The 20,467-nt window shown below is 36.0% G+C and overlaps 1 protein-coding gene across 1 annotated transcript; it reads left to right on the forward strand.

The window, feature by feature from the left end:
- Positions 1–14,162: 14,162 nt before the first annotated feature.
- LOC132638781 (G-type lectin S-receptor-like serine/threonine-protein kinase LECRK2) lies at positions 14,163–17,684 on the forward strand. The gene is made up of 2 exons (XM_060355551.1): positions 14,163–16,035; positions 16,439–17,684. The coding sequence occupies exons 1-2, from the start codon at positions 14,284–14,286 to the stop codon at positions 16,859–16,861; spliced, it is 2,175 nt and encodes a 724-aa protein (XP_060211534.1). The 5' UTR covers positions 14,163–14,283; the 3' UTR covers positions 16,862–17,684.
- The last annotated feature ends 2,783 nt before the right edge of the window (positions 17,685–20,467 follow it).

Below are 20,467 nucleotides of genomic sequence, written 5' to 3' on the forward strand. Positions count from 1 at the left end.
GCTTGTAAAATTTAGGAGATTGAGCAACTCTTATAGGGAGAAGCTGCAAAGTAGGTGCTTGGAATTAATTTCTACTCTACTAAACCTTGCTGTTGAAATTTTCAGTGTTTTGTGCATTTTTAATTTGTCAAGTTGTTATGTTACCTTCTCGGGGAAAAAAAATTGTGAAGTTGTTACGACATCAAATGGCAATGTACTGTACCATGTCGTAATTATATGGGTGCGTGTTTCTGCTGCCTTTATTCTAAAGAAAGTGCATTTCAACACTGAGGACAGTTTAGACTTTTCCACCATATTATCTAAGCTACGTCTCTTTCGACGCTGCATTCCAACAGTCACCTCATCCCTTGACCTTTGTTTATTTGGCCTCAAAGACTAAGCATCAAAGACTATACAATTATGTGCTGTCTTACTTTTTTGAAAGTTGAATCTTGATTTAATGTGTTTATTGCAGCTAGCAAAAGGAATTCTGTAGTTATCTTCAATGTGAAGAAACCAGAACTTGCTCTAATACTGCGTTAGTAGAGCATGTAAAAGAGCTGCCAACATTGGAAACGACTGGCTGGCGGATTCATGATTTTCACTCAGGAGATTCGAAAAAAAACAACAAAAGCTAAATATAAAAAATAATGTTGTCAATATGAATTGAATCTAGGACACAAGACAATTTTGAACACCTTGGATCACTTAAGCTAACCTTTTGCATTTATTCAGAGTGTTCAAAAGTTAATATATGTACATAAACACAAAAAATTTACCTTATATATACACTATAATTTTTTGCTATAAGTGTTATAAGTCTGCCCCGACTGTCACCACCAAAACTTACTCTGTTGCATTGGTTAGAAAGTCTTTTAATTGCAGAGGAAGAGTACTTGTGAAGGCACTCGCAATAAGCTGCATTCTTGCTTATGAAAAACAACAGATACAATATAGGCTATACGACAGTTCTGGAAACGATTGACATATGCTTTATTCTACGGAAAAGGCTCAAATATGACATCGAACTATCGAAAATGGCTCATTTATGTCACTCATCAATAGTTTGGCTCATTTATGCCATCGAACTATCAGAAATGGTTCATTTATGCCACTCATCAATAGTTTGGCTCATTTATGTCATCTTCCTTTACCAAAATGACTCATCCATGCCATTTTTATTAACACCGGTTTTTTTATAATACCATAGATGACACTTGACCTCCAATTAGAGGTCTACGTTGTTTAATTACACCAGCCCAATTTTAAATTTCAAATTAATAAAAAATCTGACTCATACACCCTATCCACCCACAACCATAATCTAGTTGGAGGCCACGTGTCATATCTAGTATTGTAAAATCGGCATTAATGAAAAATGGCGTGGATGAGTCATTTTTCTAACGGGCAATGGCATAAACAAGTCATTTTCGATAGTTCGATGACATATTTGAGCACTTCCCGTTTACTTTATTACGATTGTATTTAGTACATTTTCTTCCTCTGCATTTTGTGGAATGTTGTAACACAAAAGTGTTGGGACATCTAGTTAGAAGAAAATCATTAGCTCTTCCTATTTGGGAAGTCACAAAAGAGATAACTGATTAACGCTGAAAATAACATTTGCTTTTTAGAATTAAGACTTCTGAAGATTAACTTGATTTGCAGGGATAAAGGTTCGTCTCTCTTAAGTCTTTTCACACAACTCTTATACCACTACTTGGAAATTGAAAGGCAGTTTTTGTGATATAGTTTAGTAATTACTTTTGAGAGAAATTTTATTGTAAATATTGCTATTGGTCCAAGCTACTGCTTTGGACAAGACTCTATGGTCCGTATGGACATTCAAGGTGTAAATCAGTTACTCTTTCCGCTGCAATTTATGTGATATAATTTGACTAGACTTGAAGTTTAAGAAAAAAAAAAGACTTTTGAAATTTGTAGTATAAAATAAGTAATAGATATTTGTGTGGCTGTTAATTATTTCTTTAAGGATAGAAAAGAAAAATTTTAGTTAAATTATTTCTAAATATATATATATTTTTTTTTTTGAACAAACGGAGTAATTTATTATTGATATCAGAAAAAGGAAATTGAAAGGCAATTCCTTTTTGAAAATTATTCCCTGGATTAAGGATTTGGGGGACCACAAATTATAGCGTAAGTGGAATACAAGATAGCTTTGTGATGAGAATTGAATCTCTTCACAGTTAAAAAGGTCATTAGTGGTTAATTTTTTCTTATTTGTTTAGTATTTAATAACAGTGGAATACACGCAAGACCGGAGACTCAGGTCAACTAATTGAGGTCTTTCTTTAATTAGCTAAGTTAATTAATTAAGGCCTTCTGGCTTAGTTCTCTTTTAGCGAAATGATGGTTAACATAGAGAGCAAAAAGTAAAAGTGAAAACATGTTCTCTTAAATTTCAATTAAACATTCGTAGCTTCACACCACAACAGTAAACCAATGAATGTTCTCTTAAATTTCAATTCTTAACAACTCTTATTAATTAGAGACGACTAGGACTCATTTGTTTGCATTTATTGGAGGTATGAATTTGAATGATACACATTTTAAGTCATTAAGTGCATTTGTTTACATTAAGATTTAAGCACTTATTTGATCTGAATAAATCTTTTCACTAAGATATTACACAAAATCTTAATATCACTATGTTTTTGTAATTTTTTGCTCATTAATGATCAAGGAAAGTAGTTTTTTTTTTTATTATTAAAAAAAGATCTTAAAAAGAGTCCTAATATCACTGAGTATTTTTGTGTGGATAATTTTCACCACCTCTCCATCCACAATCACCGGCCACCACAATTAACTATCTCTGTCATCACAATCACCACCACCATTTTCAACCACCAACCACTACTACTAACCATGGCTGTCATCACAACCACCATCACTTTCGGTCACTACCACACCTACCACCTCTGTCATTATAGTTATATCCACCGGTATCACCATTGTCATCACTGTCGCTGCCTCTATCTGCTACTACGACCATTGTAGTCAATCCCTACTACCAACCACCTCCACCATCACAACGGGCACGGCCACCAACTACCACCAACACATCATTAACTACCACACATTCTTCAACCACCAACATGGCCAACTACTAACATCAACCAACTCCACCATCACAACCATCACCACCACTACCAACCGCCACCATCGTGTCAATCACTGCAAAACCAACCACCTCCATCATCACAACTATCACACAACCACCACACATAATTACTAACCACTAACACCAACTGTCACCACCACCACCACCACAAACCATCTCTGCCATCACTAGCAAACATAAATGTTTCAATTCTTTATCAAATAATGACTTTATTTTATTAACTTCACATTTTTTTTCTAATATTTAGTTACTTTTTTATTTGAATTGTGTGATTATTATGTTTACAAATAAATAAATATGCACATTCAGATGTTGAAAAATAAATAGTCTTTAACCATTCAGTGTTTAGATTTAGAAACGACATCTTAATCATTCAGATTTAGACGTCTCAATGAGACAATGAGGCCTCAGACGGTCAGACCTTGTTGTTTGGGTACAATATAGAGTCAAACCTCTCTCTATAATAGTGTTGTTTGTACATATGTTTTTTGGCTGCTATATATAGTGAAATATTAACATTATTGAAGTTGATTTCAAATAAAATCTAGAGGTTATAGTGAAATATTGTTATAGAGGATAATTGTTATAGAGAGGTTTGACTGTAGATGCAGTTCTTATCGGAGTATAAATAATATTAATAAGCATAAACAAAATAACAACAATGGATATAGAGCAGAATATAATTAGATTAACGGTGTATTCGGTAATAAAAAAAATCATGAATAATATTTTCCTAGAAATGATTTTTAGAAAACTAAGTGAATTATTTTAGTTATATTCTAGTGTTTATTAAGTAACCAAAAAAATATTATCTCAAAAGCATTTATATAATCTAGGAAAACATTATGAGGGTTGGAGTGCAGAGGAGAGTCAGGGTAGGTAGAGGAGGGGGTGGGTTGATCAAGGGGTGGCGGGGATGAGGTTGTGGGCATTGTAGGATAGAGAGGAGACAGTTAATGAACTTGAAATGACACTTAAAATTTTATTTTTCTTACTTTCACCAAAAAATTATTTTCTTGATTTTAAGAAACTTGTTTTCGTAAAGAAATAATTTTTAAAATATTTAAAACATTAAACATGAGAAAATTAAAAATATTTTCCTCGTTAGCAAACACAGCATAAGTATAAGGTTAGTGTAAAAGGATGAGAGATGATGAGGCCTAATCAATTTGAGTTTGAAAGAATCAACTGAAATAAGACATTAAAACTCCTATTTTTTGGTTTAGTATAAGCACGTGTATGGACATAATATGTTTTAACTTGTTTTCTTTACAAGGTAATTAATGAAGGGGATAAATAATACGAAAAAGATATAAGTTCTGGCGGGGGGGGGGGGGGGGGGGGGATGGGGGTAATAGGACATCCGCATAAAGTTCTAGGGGGTAATAGAACCTCCGCAAAGTTTAAGTGTGTAATTGACGATTTCACCATAGTTTAGCTGTGTTCTATGCCTTATCCCTAAAACAAGACTCTTTAATGACTAAATTGTGAATGTTTTTCTATTATAGTATGAGAAAAAAAGATCTTACATTTATAGAAGTACAAAACTTATTTTCCAAGAAAATGATAGATATGGTCGTCTTTTTTCACAAAGAAGACATTTTTTATCAAGCTTTTTTTTTTTTTTGAAGTAAAACACAATTATGTTAAAATCCGAATAAGATAGGAAATTAGGACAAACCCTAACACGTGTTTCCAAGATTTATAGTGAGATGGTTTGAATTCGCTCACACTTACTAAGAGATCTCGTGTTGAAGCCGGGAATAGAGAACTTGGTTTGAAATGCTGCTCTATTCCTATCCACCGTGAATCCAAATTAATTTGACCACAGATACTTAAAAGCAAAAAGCGAAACATAAAAAACAGAAAAACTATGTGGGTTAAGTTTTCCAGGTCAAGAAAAGTTGGAACCAAATAGGGGTGCTTATCGGTCGGTTCATTTTGATTTTGAATGTTATCAATTTTACTTATTGGTTATCGGTTTGTAAATATGCTAAACCGTTACAGAACTGCCACGATATCAGTTATCGGTTAGTGGTCGTCAACGATTCGATTAGCTATTTAACCATTATGGGAAAGATATTAAATGATACAAAGTTCAAATTCATTTTTACCAAACGTGGCTTATTCATTACATAGTGTTCTCAACCGGTAATAATTCTTTACAAGGAGAGTTCCCAATTCCAAAACTCCCAAGTTGATATTAAGGGTTAAACTATTCAATAAAGAAAGAAACGTATCCAGTATGCTCAAGGGTCTCCTTTGACATAATGTTTTTTGTTAATAATTCCCTCTCTAGAGCCCGTTTGGATTGGCTTATAAGTTAGCTTATAAGCTGTTTTCAGATCACCATTCATAACATAAACTGTCTGTCTAGACGGAGATTGACAACAGTTGGGTTAAACATTTTCATCAATCATCAATTCATTTTTTTTAGCTGTTCAGATCCAAAATCCACAACCGTTCAATGACTTTTAATCTTCTACTTTGATCTTCTTCATAGTTCTTTCACTTTCCAGCATCCATTGCAAACTTCTTACTCTCTCACATATCTGGTTCGAAATACACGAGAGCAAAGGACTTACCTTGCTGGGAGGCTCCCATGTCTTTCTTCTCACAGATTGCAGCCCAAGGTCTTGAGAATTAACAATTGGAATTTTATTTGGTTGGCTTGAAGTCGGATTTTCGTCTGCACTAACAAGAATCAGTCAGCTGAGCAACAAAAGAAATAAAGAAATCAAACTGTCCGAAAAAGCAGATCTGAAGGTACACCTGCCTTCTTTCTTTTAGATTATTTGCAAATTTATCAGATCTGATTCTTTCTCTGTTTAGTGGTGCAATTCTTTAGCTACTTCTCTTGTGCAATCAATTTTTATTTTTAGATTTACTCAAGATCTGAATCAATTTTACCCTTAAAGATTGGTACTTTGCATCACTTTTCCGTCTTCAATTGTGGAATAAGTGATGGCCGGTGGCCAGTCCACAATGGAGGCTGGCCAACCCTCACTAACTACGACTATTCCAAAAACCAATCCTAATCCATTACAATATTCAGATCTGTTCAAACCAAAAACCTTGAATGATACATTACATAATCAGATCCAATTACTGCCCCAAATTCCAATGAAACCAGTAACTTACCTACATGGGGTGCCATATATTAAATACACTGAAGTAGAAGTTGATCAGATGAATATCATTGAAAATCTTCAGTATGCTGTGGTAGGAAAGTTCTCATATGGTCAACCAGATATTGAACAACTTCGTCTCATAATCCCTACACAATGTGGAATAAAAGGTGAGTGTAGAACATGTTTTCTAAGAAACCGCCATGTGCTTATCAGATTAAGTCTTTTTGAAGACTTTGTGAATTTCACATCAAAGCCTGTATACTACATTCAAGATAGAGAGGGATACTCGTACCAAATGAGAACACTGATCTATGATTCGAATTTCAAGGTTGATGAAGAAACATCAAAGACAATGGCATGGATTTCCTTCCCAAAGTTATTGCCTACATACTTTGTGAAGGAAACTCTTTTTTCAATTGCATCTGCAGTGGGTATTCCTATACAATTGGATATGGCTACGATTAACAAGACTAGACCTAGTTGTGCTAGGGTCAAGGTTTTAGTAGATCTGGTAGCGGATTTACCCAAAACGGTGAGGATGGATATTGAAAATGAAAAAACAGGAGCAATAAGGACTGTTAATGTTCAGATTCATTATGATTACCTTCCTAAGTATTGCAAGGAATGTAAATTACAGGGACATGATGAATATGATTGTAGAATTATAAATCCAGAGCGTGTTCAGTATGACAATGAAAGGGAGGAAATGCCAAAGGAGAATGGCAAGACAAAACCTCATAAAAGCTCTGATAAAGTGCACAATAGTAAGGAAAGCAATAAAGATCTCCAAGAGGATAAAGAAATTGAAGCAAAAAAGGCCAAGAGATTACAAGCAGAGGAACAACATAATAAAAAGCAGACTAATGACAAAGGCAAACAAAAGCAAGAGGATGGAAACCAACAAGGATATGAAGGGAAAAAGAATTATGGAAAATACAATTATAGAGGATACAATAATTTGTACAATTATTCTGCTCGAGTGTTGGCAGGTGGAAGAGTGTTAGGAAATTCGGGAAATTGGAATCCCACCAAAGACAACAGAAACTTCAATGTTGAGAAGGGAAGTGCAAATCATAGCAAACAGAAAGAGACAACAGTCACTGCTACATGCAACAAATTTAACACTTTGGTGGACTTGGAGGAGGAACAAGAAAAACAAAATGAAACACAACAAGGAAGCACACATAGTAGTAATCCTGTTAAAGAGACAGCTAGGCCATGGGTGGATGCTGCCTTTGGGAAACAAACAGAAAATAACAAAGTTATGAAAGAGCAGGGAAAGATAGATAGCAGACAAGAGCAAGATAATAAGAAGGAGAAAGGGGTAGAGGATAATCAGTCAGAGGAGATAGCCATACAAGATTCAGAAAGAACAATTACAGATATCGTGGAAAATGATAACAAAAAAGAAGATGATAACAAACAGATTACTGATGGCCAAGACGTACTTCAACCCATAGAAGTACATGACAGTGTCAATTCAAGCTCATATCAGCAAGTGGAATCAGCTAGACAACAAGTGGATCAAATGAAGAACTTACCGGAAGAGCCTCCTGATACAAACAATATGGGTGAAGGAGATACAGCATCATCTGCAAATAAGGAACAAAATAATGAAAGGGAAACACAAGCAAGGGATCAGAGAGATCAAAACAACAAAGATACAGCCATAGAAATGCAGGGAATTTCAGGAAATCATAAGTATCAACTGGTAGCCAAAGATCATGAAAACACAACACAAGAAGAAGTGAATCAGAATAAAATAGATATTGGAGAGGAGGAAGCAGGTGAAACTATTAGTTCTGATTTAATGGAGGGCAACAATAAAGGAGATATTTCCCCTAAACACTTAACAAAAACTAAAAAGGGTCACAAGCCAAGAGATAAAAGTGTTCCTCCCAAGACAGTGGGAGGAGTACAAACAAGGATGGCATGTTCTAAAGGAGTTTCTCAATGAATAGCTCATTAATATGGAATATAAGGTCTGTAAACACTCAACAGGCCTTTGAGAGGGTAGTACTATTGCATAGACAGAAACATTTTAATTATGTTGCCTTACTAGAGCCTTTCCAGCATGTTAGACATATTGACATGTACAAATTGTGGTTAAATATGGGGACATCATGGCATAATGTGAATGGGAAGATTTGGATTTTTGTGGATGCAGAAATTCAAGTAGAAATAATGAGAGATACAGAACAACTGTTATCCTGTAGATTCACTCATTTGGGTGATGGGCAAGAGTTGGTGCTTACAGTTGTTTATGCGAGTACTGATAGAAGTGGGAGAATAGCTCTATGGGAGGAGCTATATGACATGTCTTCACACATCACCGTCCCATGGCTTGTGGGTGGGGATTTTAATGTCATTACAGATGACATTGAGAAATTTGGGGGTCTTCCTGTACAGTTTGCAGAAACAGAGGATTTTAGACAATGTATAGACATTTGCCAACTGATGGATCTTGGTTTTACTGGAAGTATGTTCACATGGTGGAATGGGAGATCGGATGAGGCTTGTATATTTAAAAGACTGGACAGATGTTTGGGAAATCAGGCTCTGCAGAATTATTTTCCTAATTTGGAGGTAGAGCATCTCATTAAACAAGGTTCTGACCACTCCCCCTTGCTGGTAAATATGAGAGCAGATAGTAGACCAATTAGGAAATCTTTCAGGTTTCTTAATTTTTGGGTGGAGCATGAATCTTTTCTAGATGTAATCAAAGAAAATTGGGTGGAATCTTATGGCTCAGACCCCTTCTTTAACTTTCATAATAAGTTAAAAAAGGTGGGAAGAGCTCTCTCTAAGTGGAGTAGGGACACTTATGGTGATATCTTCAAGCAAATTGCAACTCTGGAGGAAGTGGTGCAGGTGCATGAGCAAGAATTTGAACAGAATCCTACAGGGCTTAACAGGGAAAGGCTACAAAGGGTACAAGCTGATCTGATCAGGTTTTATGCTATTGAAGAAAAAATTTGGAGACAAAAAGCAGGGATGCAGTGGTTTCAGGATGGAGATAGGAACACAAAATTCTTTCATGCTCATGTCAATGGAAAGAGAAGAAAGCTACAATTACAGAGAATTCAAGATCATACAGGTACATGGCTGGACACTGAAGAGGAGATTGCACAAGAAGCAATCAGATTTTTCTCAGACCAATTCAAAGAGGAAAATATCCCTACAGATTTCTCTATGCTTGATAAGATTCCTAAAATGGTTACAGAAGAACAAAATCAACAACTCTATGAAATGCCAGATGAAGCAGAGGTGAAAAGAGCAGTTTTTGGTTTAAATGGAGACAGTGCAGGGGGTCCTGATGGTTTCACAGGAAGATTTTTCCAAGCTTGTTGGGAAATTATTGCAAATGACTTGGTGACCATGGTGAGATCATTCTTCTGTGGGCATGAACTCCCAAGGTATGTAACTTGTACGAATTTGGTTTTGATACCAAAGAAGAAAGAAATTAATACATTTTCTGATATGAGGCCAATCAGCTTGAGTAACATCACTAGCAAAGTTATTTCAAGAATCATTCATGAAAGACTGATATATCTGCTGCCTGAGATCATTTCACCTCAGCAATCAGGATTTGTTAAAGGCAGGAGTATTGTAGAAAACATTCTGTTGGCTCAGGAAATTGTACATGATATTAGGATTAGAGGAAAGCCTGCAAATGTTGTCATTAAGCTTGACATGGAAAAGGCTTATGACAGAGTATCATGGTTATTTCTAACTAAAGTCCTGAGGAGAATGGAGTTCGGTGAATTTACTATTGATCTGGTGTTTAGAGTTATCTCAAATAATTGGTATTCCATTTTGATTAATGGGCAACCTCATGGATTCTTCAAATCATCTAGAGGAGTAAAGCAAGGAGATCCACTGTCCCCTACTTTATTCATTTTGGCTGCAGAATGTTTGTCTAGGGCTCTCAATACACTGCATACTGAGGATGAGTACAAGGAATATGGGATGCCAAAATGGAGTCCATATGTCAATCATTTGGCATATGCAGATGATACTATCATTTTCACCTCTGCTAATGAACAGTCTATGAGATTAGTGATGAAGACTTTGAGTAATTATGAGAAGGTGAGTGGTCAGAAGATCAACAAGCAGAAAAGTGCTATTTATATGCATCATTTGACATCTCATAACATTAAGGAGCTGGTATTTTCTGTCACCCAGATTCCTAAAAAGGATTTTCCATTCACATATTTGGGTGTACCAATCTACTATGGTAGAAGAAGGAACATTCACTACAAGGAGATAATAGAAAAGATTCAGAATAGACTGAGCTCATGGACTAGTAAGCTGTTATCTATTGGAGGAAGGACAACACTGATTAAACATGTTTTACAGAGCATGCCTATACACCTACTATCCGCTTGTGACCCTCCTAGTGCTATACTTGCTCAGATTCATAGATTGTTTGCTAAGTTCTTTTGGAGCAACTCTGTGGGAAATTCAAGTAAGCACTGGGCAACTTGGACAACCTTATGTCACCCACAAGAAGAAGGTGGCATGGGGTTTAGAAGCCTACAAGATATATCTAAAGCCCTCTTTGCTAAACTGTGGTGGAACATGAGAACCAAACAATCCTTATGGAGAACTTTCATGAGTAATAAGTACTTAAAGAAGTTTCATGCTGTGATAGCCCCTAGCGGATCAGGTACTTATGTGTGGAAGAAGATGATTAAATACCGAGATGAGATGGAACATGAGATATGGTGGAAGCTTCAACAAGGTAATTCTTATTTTTGGTTTGATAATTGGACAGGACTGGGAGCCCTATACCATATTACTCCACCAGATTTTGAGTGTGATCCCACAATCATCCTTGTAAAAGAAACTGCAGAAGAGGGGCAATGGGATGAACAGTTGCTAAGAAGAATCCTTCCTGAGGATCTAGCAGACCATATTGTGCAGCACATTAATCCACCAAATGAAAATGGCCAAGCAGATAAGGCTTTCTGGAAATTAGATTCAAGGGGGAAATTCACAGTTGGGTCTGCATTTCAATTGCTCAGACAAAGAAAAGACCCCAGTAATTTGTATAAGCAGATGTGGATCAAAGGACTACCAATAAAGATATCTTTTTTTATGTGGAGATTTTGGAAGTTCAAGCTACCACTGGATGATAAGTTGAAGAAATGGGGACACCAATTCCCTTCCAGATGCTATTGTTGTCAACATCCAAAAGTGGAAGATACCTCCCATGTCTTTTTACACTCACCAACAGCTCAAGCCATCTGGAAGTATTTTTGTGGACCAGTGGGGATAAATACTGAGAATTTGCAAGTTACCCAAATAATTAACAGATGGTGGGATATGCCTAGTAGACTACATGCCAAATGCATCAACCAAGCTGTCCCTGCTATTATTATTTGGGAACTTTGGAAGAGGAGAAACACTATGAGACATGAAGGGAAGGTGTCAATCACAAAACTCATTTACCAGGTGATGCATACTTTGATTCAATTCATGAAGGTGAGAAGGAGAAATTTTAGGTATGCACCATATAATTGGAGTGTGATTGTTGAGGCATTACAGAGATATTCTCCAAAGATAAGAGTAACACCAGTGACTTGGAGAACTCCAGATATTGGATGGATAAAAGTCAATACTGATGGAGCCTCAAGAGGAAACCCGGGTAGGAGTTCATGGGCCTTTTGTGTAAGGGATGAAAGGGGAGATGTGATACAAGCACAGGCCAGAGAAATAGAGGATCTTCAAAGCACCAACACCGAGACAGAGGCCCTAGCCATTTTACAGGCTCTCAGGTATTTAAAAGACAGTCAATGGGATCAAATAAGAATAGAGACAGATTCACTTTTGCTGAAGAACTCTATTCAAAGGACATGGGAAATTCCTTGGCAAATCATTACTATGGTGGAAGAAATTTGGAGAATAAGTGAGGGAAAAGTGGTGGTGATAGAGCATATTTATAGGGAAGGAAACAAATTTGCAGATCACTTGGCTAATTTAGCTTTGGACACAGGGGACATACAATTCAATTCCTTTCATGACATGGAGAGCCACTGTAAAAGAATTGTGAACAGTGACAAATTACAGCTGCCCTGTCTAAGAATTAGATCATGTTAAGGAGACTGAATATAGGGGGAAGGTGGGAGAAAAGGAGGTCCTCACACTCAAATCCTTTGGGAGGAGAATGTGAAGGATTTGGTTTACACTAACTGTTTGCTAATGGTTGCAGGTACACAAACTAACATAAATGGAGGATTTTAATTCAACAGGTACCACAAAACAACCACACTGAAGGAATTGCAACTGGTTGGAGGCACTTTTGACAAATGACATGAAGTGGAATTACTGCTCCTAATGATTGAGCACATGGAACACAACAGACCTCTTGAGTACACATGGGCATACAGTTTCTACTTAGTGGTTGTTTCTTAGTTGGTGGTATTAGCACCCCGGGATGCTCATCCTACTGAGAACTGATCATTAGTTAGAAAATGTACTGCCTTGGTGCATATAGATAGCCAAATATAGAGCATGTGAGATATAGAAACAGAAGTTCTTTATGGAGCAATTATTTCAAATTTCATTCTATTAGTAATTTTTAACAATTTGTAATATCAAATTAAGACAAGTTATAAGTCTTAATTTGATCATTAGTTTAAATTTTGTATTTTCATTAGCCTTTTGGCTAGAGTTGTACAAACTTCTGGATTTTTTGATAAAATTAGCCCTAGGCCAAAAGCCTAGTGGACTTTTATTAAAAAAAAAAAAAACATAAATAGTCTATTAGGCCTTTCTTTTATGGGAAAGGTTATTTTGGATGATGAGCTTCGTTTACTCTTTTGAGAGTTGGGAATTTATCTCACACTTCCTCTTGAATTACAAGTAATTCATGTATGAGTTCCTATCGCTTCTCCCTTAAAAAAAAAAAAAAAAAAAAAAAAAAAAAAAAAAAAAAAAACTGTTTTCAGCTTTTTTGAGTGTTTGGCTAGCCAGCTTAAAGTCATTTTATGCTTAAAATAAGCTCAAAAAAATAATTGGACCCATTTGACTTAGTTTATCTAAAGCAGCTTATAAGCTGAAAACAGCTTATAAGCCAAAAAAAATAAGTTGGACTACCCCAACTTATTTTTTTCAGCTTATAAGCTGCAAACAGCTTTAAGCTGTAAGCCAATCCAAACGGGCTCCTAGATGCTTCTTGGCATGCTCTCAACACAGATCTTGTTTCACACTTGAGGAACAAGACTGAATTCAGAACATTTCTAAAATTGATGTACAAAAAGAATATAGCGTTTGTCCCAACTTAAAATTATGTACCGCAGGCTAATTATTAAGTATATATCATAGCTTTTCCATTCCCAGTACAAGCAATTGTTTCTTCACAAAAAAAAAAGTAATTATAAAAGCTTATATAATAACATTGATTAGAAGACGTATGAGGTTAAACAAGTACAGTAGCAATTAAGAAAACTCAACAAGAAGCCAAATATTCCATGGAACTAACAATAAAATGTGAACATAAATAAATTAAGAAGACTAACATAACCATTGGATCCACAAGGTAACAGAGAACAGAGAAAGAATCAGTTATGAACTCCTCTTGTAAACGAACAAAGACAACCCGGGGTGAAGTGACTTTATATATATAGCTAAAGGTAAAACTGTAATTTAATAATTATTATCGGGTTATCGGTTAATCCATTAAGAAAAAGCTAAACCATTACAGAACCGATAACCCGGTAGTAAAAAAAATCCTAGACGATTACAAAATCGCTAAACCAATAACCCAATACCAATAATATTTTTTTGGTTCGGGTTATCTGTTTTACCCCAGATATGCCCCCCCCCCCCCCCCCCCCCCCCCCGCCCGCCAATATGTCCATAACATTTACTTCAAAATATGTGGTCGTAGCTAATGACTTTTAGTCAACATTTCCTTAAAAAAATGCAGTCGGTCATTTCAGTTGTAGTTGCAACATTTAAATTCGTAACTTTAAATTCCATGTATCCATTCTGATTTTCAAGAAACTTTGCCTATTTTCTTGCATGGCTTCTACAATTGTCCCTTATCTATTTCTACTTGCATTTTTAGTGCTTCCACCTTCAACAATTGCTAAATCTTACAAAAACATTAGTTTAGGCTCAACACTCACTACAAGTGATGTTACTAATTTTTGGCTATCTCCATCTGGTGAATTTGCTTTTGGCTTTCAAAAAATTGGAAATGGTTCATCAGGATTCTTACTAGCCATTTGGTTCAACAAACTCAAAGAAAAGACCATAGTTTGGTCAGCCAATAGAAATAAAATCGCACCAGATGGATCCAAAATTCTGCTCTCCATCGATGGAAATCTGGTGTTTTACACAGTTGAAGCAAATAATGCATATTGGTCAACCACGACTGGTGGCAGTGGTTACCAGGTGATCTTCAATCAATCCGGCTTTATTTTCGTTCAAGCAAAGAACGGAACTCTGTTGACTTGGATATCTTCTTCCAATGAGGCAAACTCAACAACAAGCCAATTGTATCAGCGAGCGATTCTTGAATATGATGGAGTTTTTAGGCACTATGTCTATCCAAAAAAATCTTCTAGTGGCAGGCCGATGGAATGGTTTACTACTTATAACATTCCAGACAACATCTGTTTGTCTAAACCGCAAGGTATAGGAGGCATCGCCTGTGGTTTCAACAGCCTTTGCTCGATTGGAACTGACCAGCGGCCAAGATGTAAGTGTCCACTCGGGTATATCTTGAATGATCCGAACGACAAATTAGGCAATTGCAAACCGAATTTCCCCCAGCAAGATTGTAAGGATGAATCGCGAGATGTTGAGGCTTTCACTATCTACGAAATGCCCAACACTAACTGGTTCGGCGGTGATTATGCATCCTACCTAGATGGCACAGAGGATTCCTGCGGACAGAATTGTTTAAGTGACTGTTATTGTGCTCTTGCTGTTTATTACAGAGGATCTTGTTGGAAGAAAAGGTATCCGCTTTTAAATGGGAGAGTAGATCCAACAGATTCAACGAAAGCTTTTTTAAAAATAAGGAAAGACAACTCCACAGTGGGACCGAGAACAACAACAACTATTACTACGCCTCAGTCTCAGGATGGTGAAAAAAGGAAAAATCAATCTAGTCTAATCATTTCTGTTTCTGTATTGTTGGGCAGTTCAATTTTCATCTTAATGTTGTTGGCCTTTTTGTATGTTTTTAAGTTCAAATGGAAAAAAACAAAGAAGATGTTACCATATCAAGTTGTTTCAGGAGTGAACATAAGATGTTTTAGCTACAATGAGCTAGAAGAAGCTACAAACGGATTCGAAGAAGTGTTAGGAACCGGGGCCTTCTCAACAGTTTACAAAGCGGTTCTTAATGACGAAAATGGGAAAATCGTCACTGTCAAGAAACTACACAAGACGGTAACAGAAGGAGAAGAAGGATTCCATGCTGAAGTGAATTCAATCAGCAGGACTAATCACAAGAACTTGGTCCAACTCCTCGGGTTCTGCAACGAAGGCCAACACCGTCTTTTGGTAAATGAACACGTGAAAAATGGCTCATTAGCAGACTTGTTATTCAAAGATTCTAGGCTTAGTTGGTCCAAAAGGGTACAAGTTGCTATAGACACTGCTAAAGGGCTTTGCTATTTGCATGAAGAGTGTCGTGCCCAAATTATACACTGTGACATCAAGCCCCAAAATGTGCTCTTAGATGAAAGTTTGACAGCAAACATAGCAGATTTCGGAATAGCCAAGCTTTTGGGGAAAGATCAGACTGGAACGACCACTAAGGTACGTGAAGGGGTGTTAAATGGGCAGATTGGACTGAATTTGAGTGGGTCAAATTTGACTTAGTTTATAAATAACCCGCCCAAAAGTTACTTGGGCTAAAATTCAGGTCATAAACCGACCCTCTCAATTTTTTATTAAGTTTTAATTTCTCTGTTTGTTCTTTTATAATTTTTAGTACGTAATAAAACTATTTCTTTTCTTTATTATGGTTATATAAAACATATCAAATAAAAACATCTCTTTTTAGAAGTATTGTAATAAGAATTCTCATGGGTCAATTTGAGCCTCATATCTGGCCATTTTTTTGAGGGGCTGAGCTAAAAAATGAGTGGGTCAATGATCAACCCAAACTTGGACGTGTTGAGCTGATCGTATTTTCATGGGATAATTTTGCCACCAATAGGTACGTGGAACGAGAGGATACGTCGCCCCAGAGTGGTTCAGGAACACGGCTATAACCGTCAAAGTGGACGTATACAGCTTTGGAATCTTGCTTTTAGAGCTGATCTGCTGCAGAAAAAGTTACAAGCAGGACGTGGCGAATGAGAACGAGATGATACTTGCGGAGTGGGCTTGTGATTGCTATAGAAGAAAGGAGTTGCACTTACTCGCAGGCGATGATGAAGAGGCAATAGAAGATATCATGAGGTTCGAGAAGTTGTTGATGGTTGCTATTTGGTGCATTCAAGAAAATCCAGCATTAAGGCCTAGCATGAAGAATGTTATGCTAATGCTTGAAGGTTCTGTGGAAGTCTCAATTCCTCCTGACCCTTTTTTCTTTATCTGTTCTGTTTATCAAGGGAAAAGGTGGAAATATACCCCTTAACTTTGCGATTTAGAGCAGATATATCCCAATTATAAAAGTGTTGTAAATATACTCCTACCGTTACAAAATAGTGCAAATATACCCTCTTTGCTAACAAAATTTTATTTAAAAATCATTTAGTTGATTTTTTAATTAAAAAAAATACCACGTGGCTTTAAAAAAAAGTCCACCCGTTTTTTTTTAGTAGGCGTATTTTTCTAAAGCCACATGATAATTTTTTTTTTCTGGTGGGTCAGGTCTGGTTCGTTTAAAAAAATGGGTAGACTTGTTTTTTTTAAAGCCACAGAGATATTTTTTTAAACGAACCAGACCCGATCCACCAAAAAAAAATTTACCATGGGCATTAGAAAAATATGTCTACTCAAAAAAAATGAGTAGACTTTTTTTAAAGCCACGTGGCATTTTTTTAATTAAAAAAATAAGCTAAATGATTTTAAAAAAAATTCCGTCAGCCAAAAGGGTATATTTGCACTATTTGTGTAAGGCAGGGGTATATTTGCACTATTTTATAACGGCAAGTGTATATATATACTGCTTTTTTAACGGAGAGTATATATGCTCTAAATCGTAAAGCTGAGAAGTATATTTGCACCTTAGATCAATCATGTTTTCTCCCTTATCCTTTTTGTTTGCACCCAAAGGCTATAGAATGAAACCTGTATGTGTGCTCATAATCAAAACTATATCTGTATGTCCTCTGCATTATGTTTCTTGAAATGTATTATTCCAATTTCAAGTTCAGTTTAATCATAGAAAATAAATTAAGAAAATGTTGTCAACTGTGTTCGATACAATGAATAAATAGGAACGATATTTGAGATAAGCAGAATTCTTATTCCGAGCCCACATAATTCACTGCGTGTCCTTGAGGAATTTGATACAAACAGCAGGGAAATGGAGAGTTTTTACTAGTGCTTTTACTGCTTTTACCGGATAGCTTGTGTCTTTACGGATCAACCAATCAGATCATTTGACGGAATCTGAAGCCGAGCCGAGCGATGATAACGGCACGAGGGCTTACCTTCTTCCAACTCTTTAAGCTACTGTAGAAGTGCTTTTCTATTTATATAAAGTAATTCTTCTCTTTCCTCCAATGCGAGAAAAATATCCCTTCTTTTCTCATTCACAACCCAACTTAAAGGTCATGGGTTTGGAATCCTATTCTCGCCAAAACCCCAACAGAAAATCCATTGATCTTTAAGCCATAACTATTACAAAGTTATGCTATAAGAAACTGCTTCTAAATTTATGTAGTTTAAACAATCATTCTTTAATTTCTCTATGCTTTGTGCATCTCATAGGCTACATTTCATTTAGAAGCTTAACACTTTTCTTATTAACAATGAATTAGAAGATTTGCAATATTCACTCAACACATCAAAGTCATAAGTTAAATATTCAGGATTGTCCTGCCAAATGCCTTCACAAGTTAAAAAACAAATTTTGGTTTGCAGCTCCAATACTTAACCGTTGGATCGATCAACGAATACTTTGGGACATTCACAATATGACTCTAACTTTCTCCAAGATGGCACACACTGTTTTCAGGTCGAATGTTTATATGTAGTTATCATTTGAATGACCTGATAGTATAAGAAATTAAGCAGTCAATGCACAAAAGTTAAACGGAAATTATCATGATACATACCATTTCAGCACCAGCTTCCGAGAAGAAAGCTCTTCCAGCAAACTTTGTCAACAAAGACCAATGAGATGGTTAAGTGATGTGTATTCTCAGTTTAATTTTTATCGATACATTTATATTAATTGATCTGGTATACGTAAACATTAACTGTGTGTAACTATTTTACCATTTTAAAGTAGTGAATTGATATCACCAATGGTAGGACGAATGAATCTCACCATGCTTAATCAGAGGTATCGGGTTCAAAACCTGAAATGAAAAAAATTCTGGTAGAAAGCATTTCCTCTTTAATGAATTTTATATAGCGTGAATTTGAATTACTCGAATCGATACATTCCAAAAGTCAAAATGGTTAAAAAAACAAAAACTTTTGAATCGATTACTTTTTTCATTCTAAAATTTTTGTCCAACTATCTGAAAATGGTAGGTCCTCCTTAGTTTTCTTTAATGTTTCACGATAGTAAGTCAAAAGAAATAAGTACTCCCTCCATTTATAAATAAGCATTGTTTTTTTTTATAGTTAATTTGATTAATCTACGGAATTAAATAAAATTAATTTATTATTTTAAGATTAAAACTTAAATATTAAAAAAATATTATTATATGTTTCAATTCTTTTCATGTCAATATAATTTGAAAGAGTGCATTTTAAAATGTTACTGTATAAAGATTATATCATTTGAATCTGAAGAAGCGAAAAATAATAAATAATTTGAGATGGAGGGAAAAATAAGGGTGTCAGTGGGGCCGGGTCAGTCCCGATCCCGGCTTCGGCCCGGTCCGGTACCGGACCGTCCCGATCCCGATCAAGTAAGGGGATCGGGCAGAGGGGGGAGGCGGAAGGGTAGTGGGACGGACGGCCGGAAAAATCCCTGTCAATCCCAGTCCTGTCAGGCCCGGTACCATACTGGCTAACAGGTCCCGGGGGCCGTCAGATTTTTTTTTTTTTTTTTTTTTTTTGTTTTAGTTGATCTGACATTCTGACCGTTGCCACCAAAAAAATATGAACGTTGCGACTCCAAATGGTTTAATTTTGGAATCAGCCGTTGGAGTCCCTTTCCCAAAAAAAAAAAAATACCCCCCAAAGTTTAATAAATTGCATTTTAATCCAAATTCTAAACTATAAATACCTCTTCATTTTCACACAAATCATCCATCAATTATCTCTCTCTCTAATATTTGTTATCAATTATATCTCTCTCTAATATTTGGTGAAATATTATTATTTTGGTGAATTGGCCAATATTTGAATTTTGGAGCAACTTTCAAGCTACAAGTAACAAAATTTCAATTTCAACGTTTACGGTTACGTTTGCTTTTACGCAGACGTTTGGTACACTCGCTCCATCCTTTAATTTATTTAATTCTTGCATTTTATTTGCGTCTTTTTTTCAATTAATTTTCATATTTTATTTTATTATACTTTGACAATATGTCTAGAAAAATTAAGATCCCGGTCATAGGTAAAACCGTCGATATTCCTAACCCTTTTAGCTGTAGTAGTAAGGGTAAATCTGGTTCTTCTAGTAAATCTAAAATTCAATTTAGAAACAATACGGACGATTTCACTCATGTTGATGAAACTGATTTTTTTTTCTCTCCCGGTTTTCCTCCTATTCCAGAAGATTTAGAATTACAAAATGAAGCCTGAGCTTATGGTAATTTAGATTTTGATGAATTTGAAAATTTAGAGGTAGAAGAAGAAGAGGAATTAGATTTAAATGAGACACCTATTAGTCCCGTTACCGAAGCTCCAACTCGAACTACATCTCAGTCTAGAGCTGGTATTCCCCCTAAACCTCCTACTCGGTGTACGACTAAGGCGCAACGTCCTAGAACTAGCCCCGTATGGAAATTCATGACTTTAGATGAAGCTAAACAATACGGTACTTGTCACAAATGTAAAGGAGTTAAAAAAACACGTAAGCAGTGGGGGGGCGGGTGGGACGGGTGGTTTAGAT

The sequence above is a fragment of the Lycium barbarum genome, chromosome 4 (genome assembly GCF_019175385.1).
Source record: "Lycium barbarum isolate Lr01 chromosome 4, ASM1917538v2, whole genome shotgun sequence".
Taxonomy (NCBI): domain Eukaryota; kingdom Viridiplantae; phylum Streptophyta; class Magnoliopsida; order Solanales; family Solanaceae; genus Lycium; species Lycium barbarum.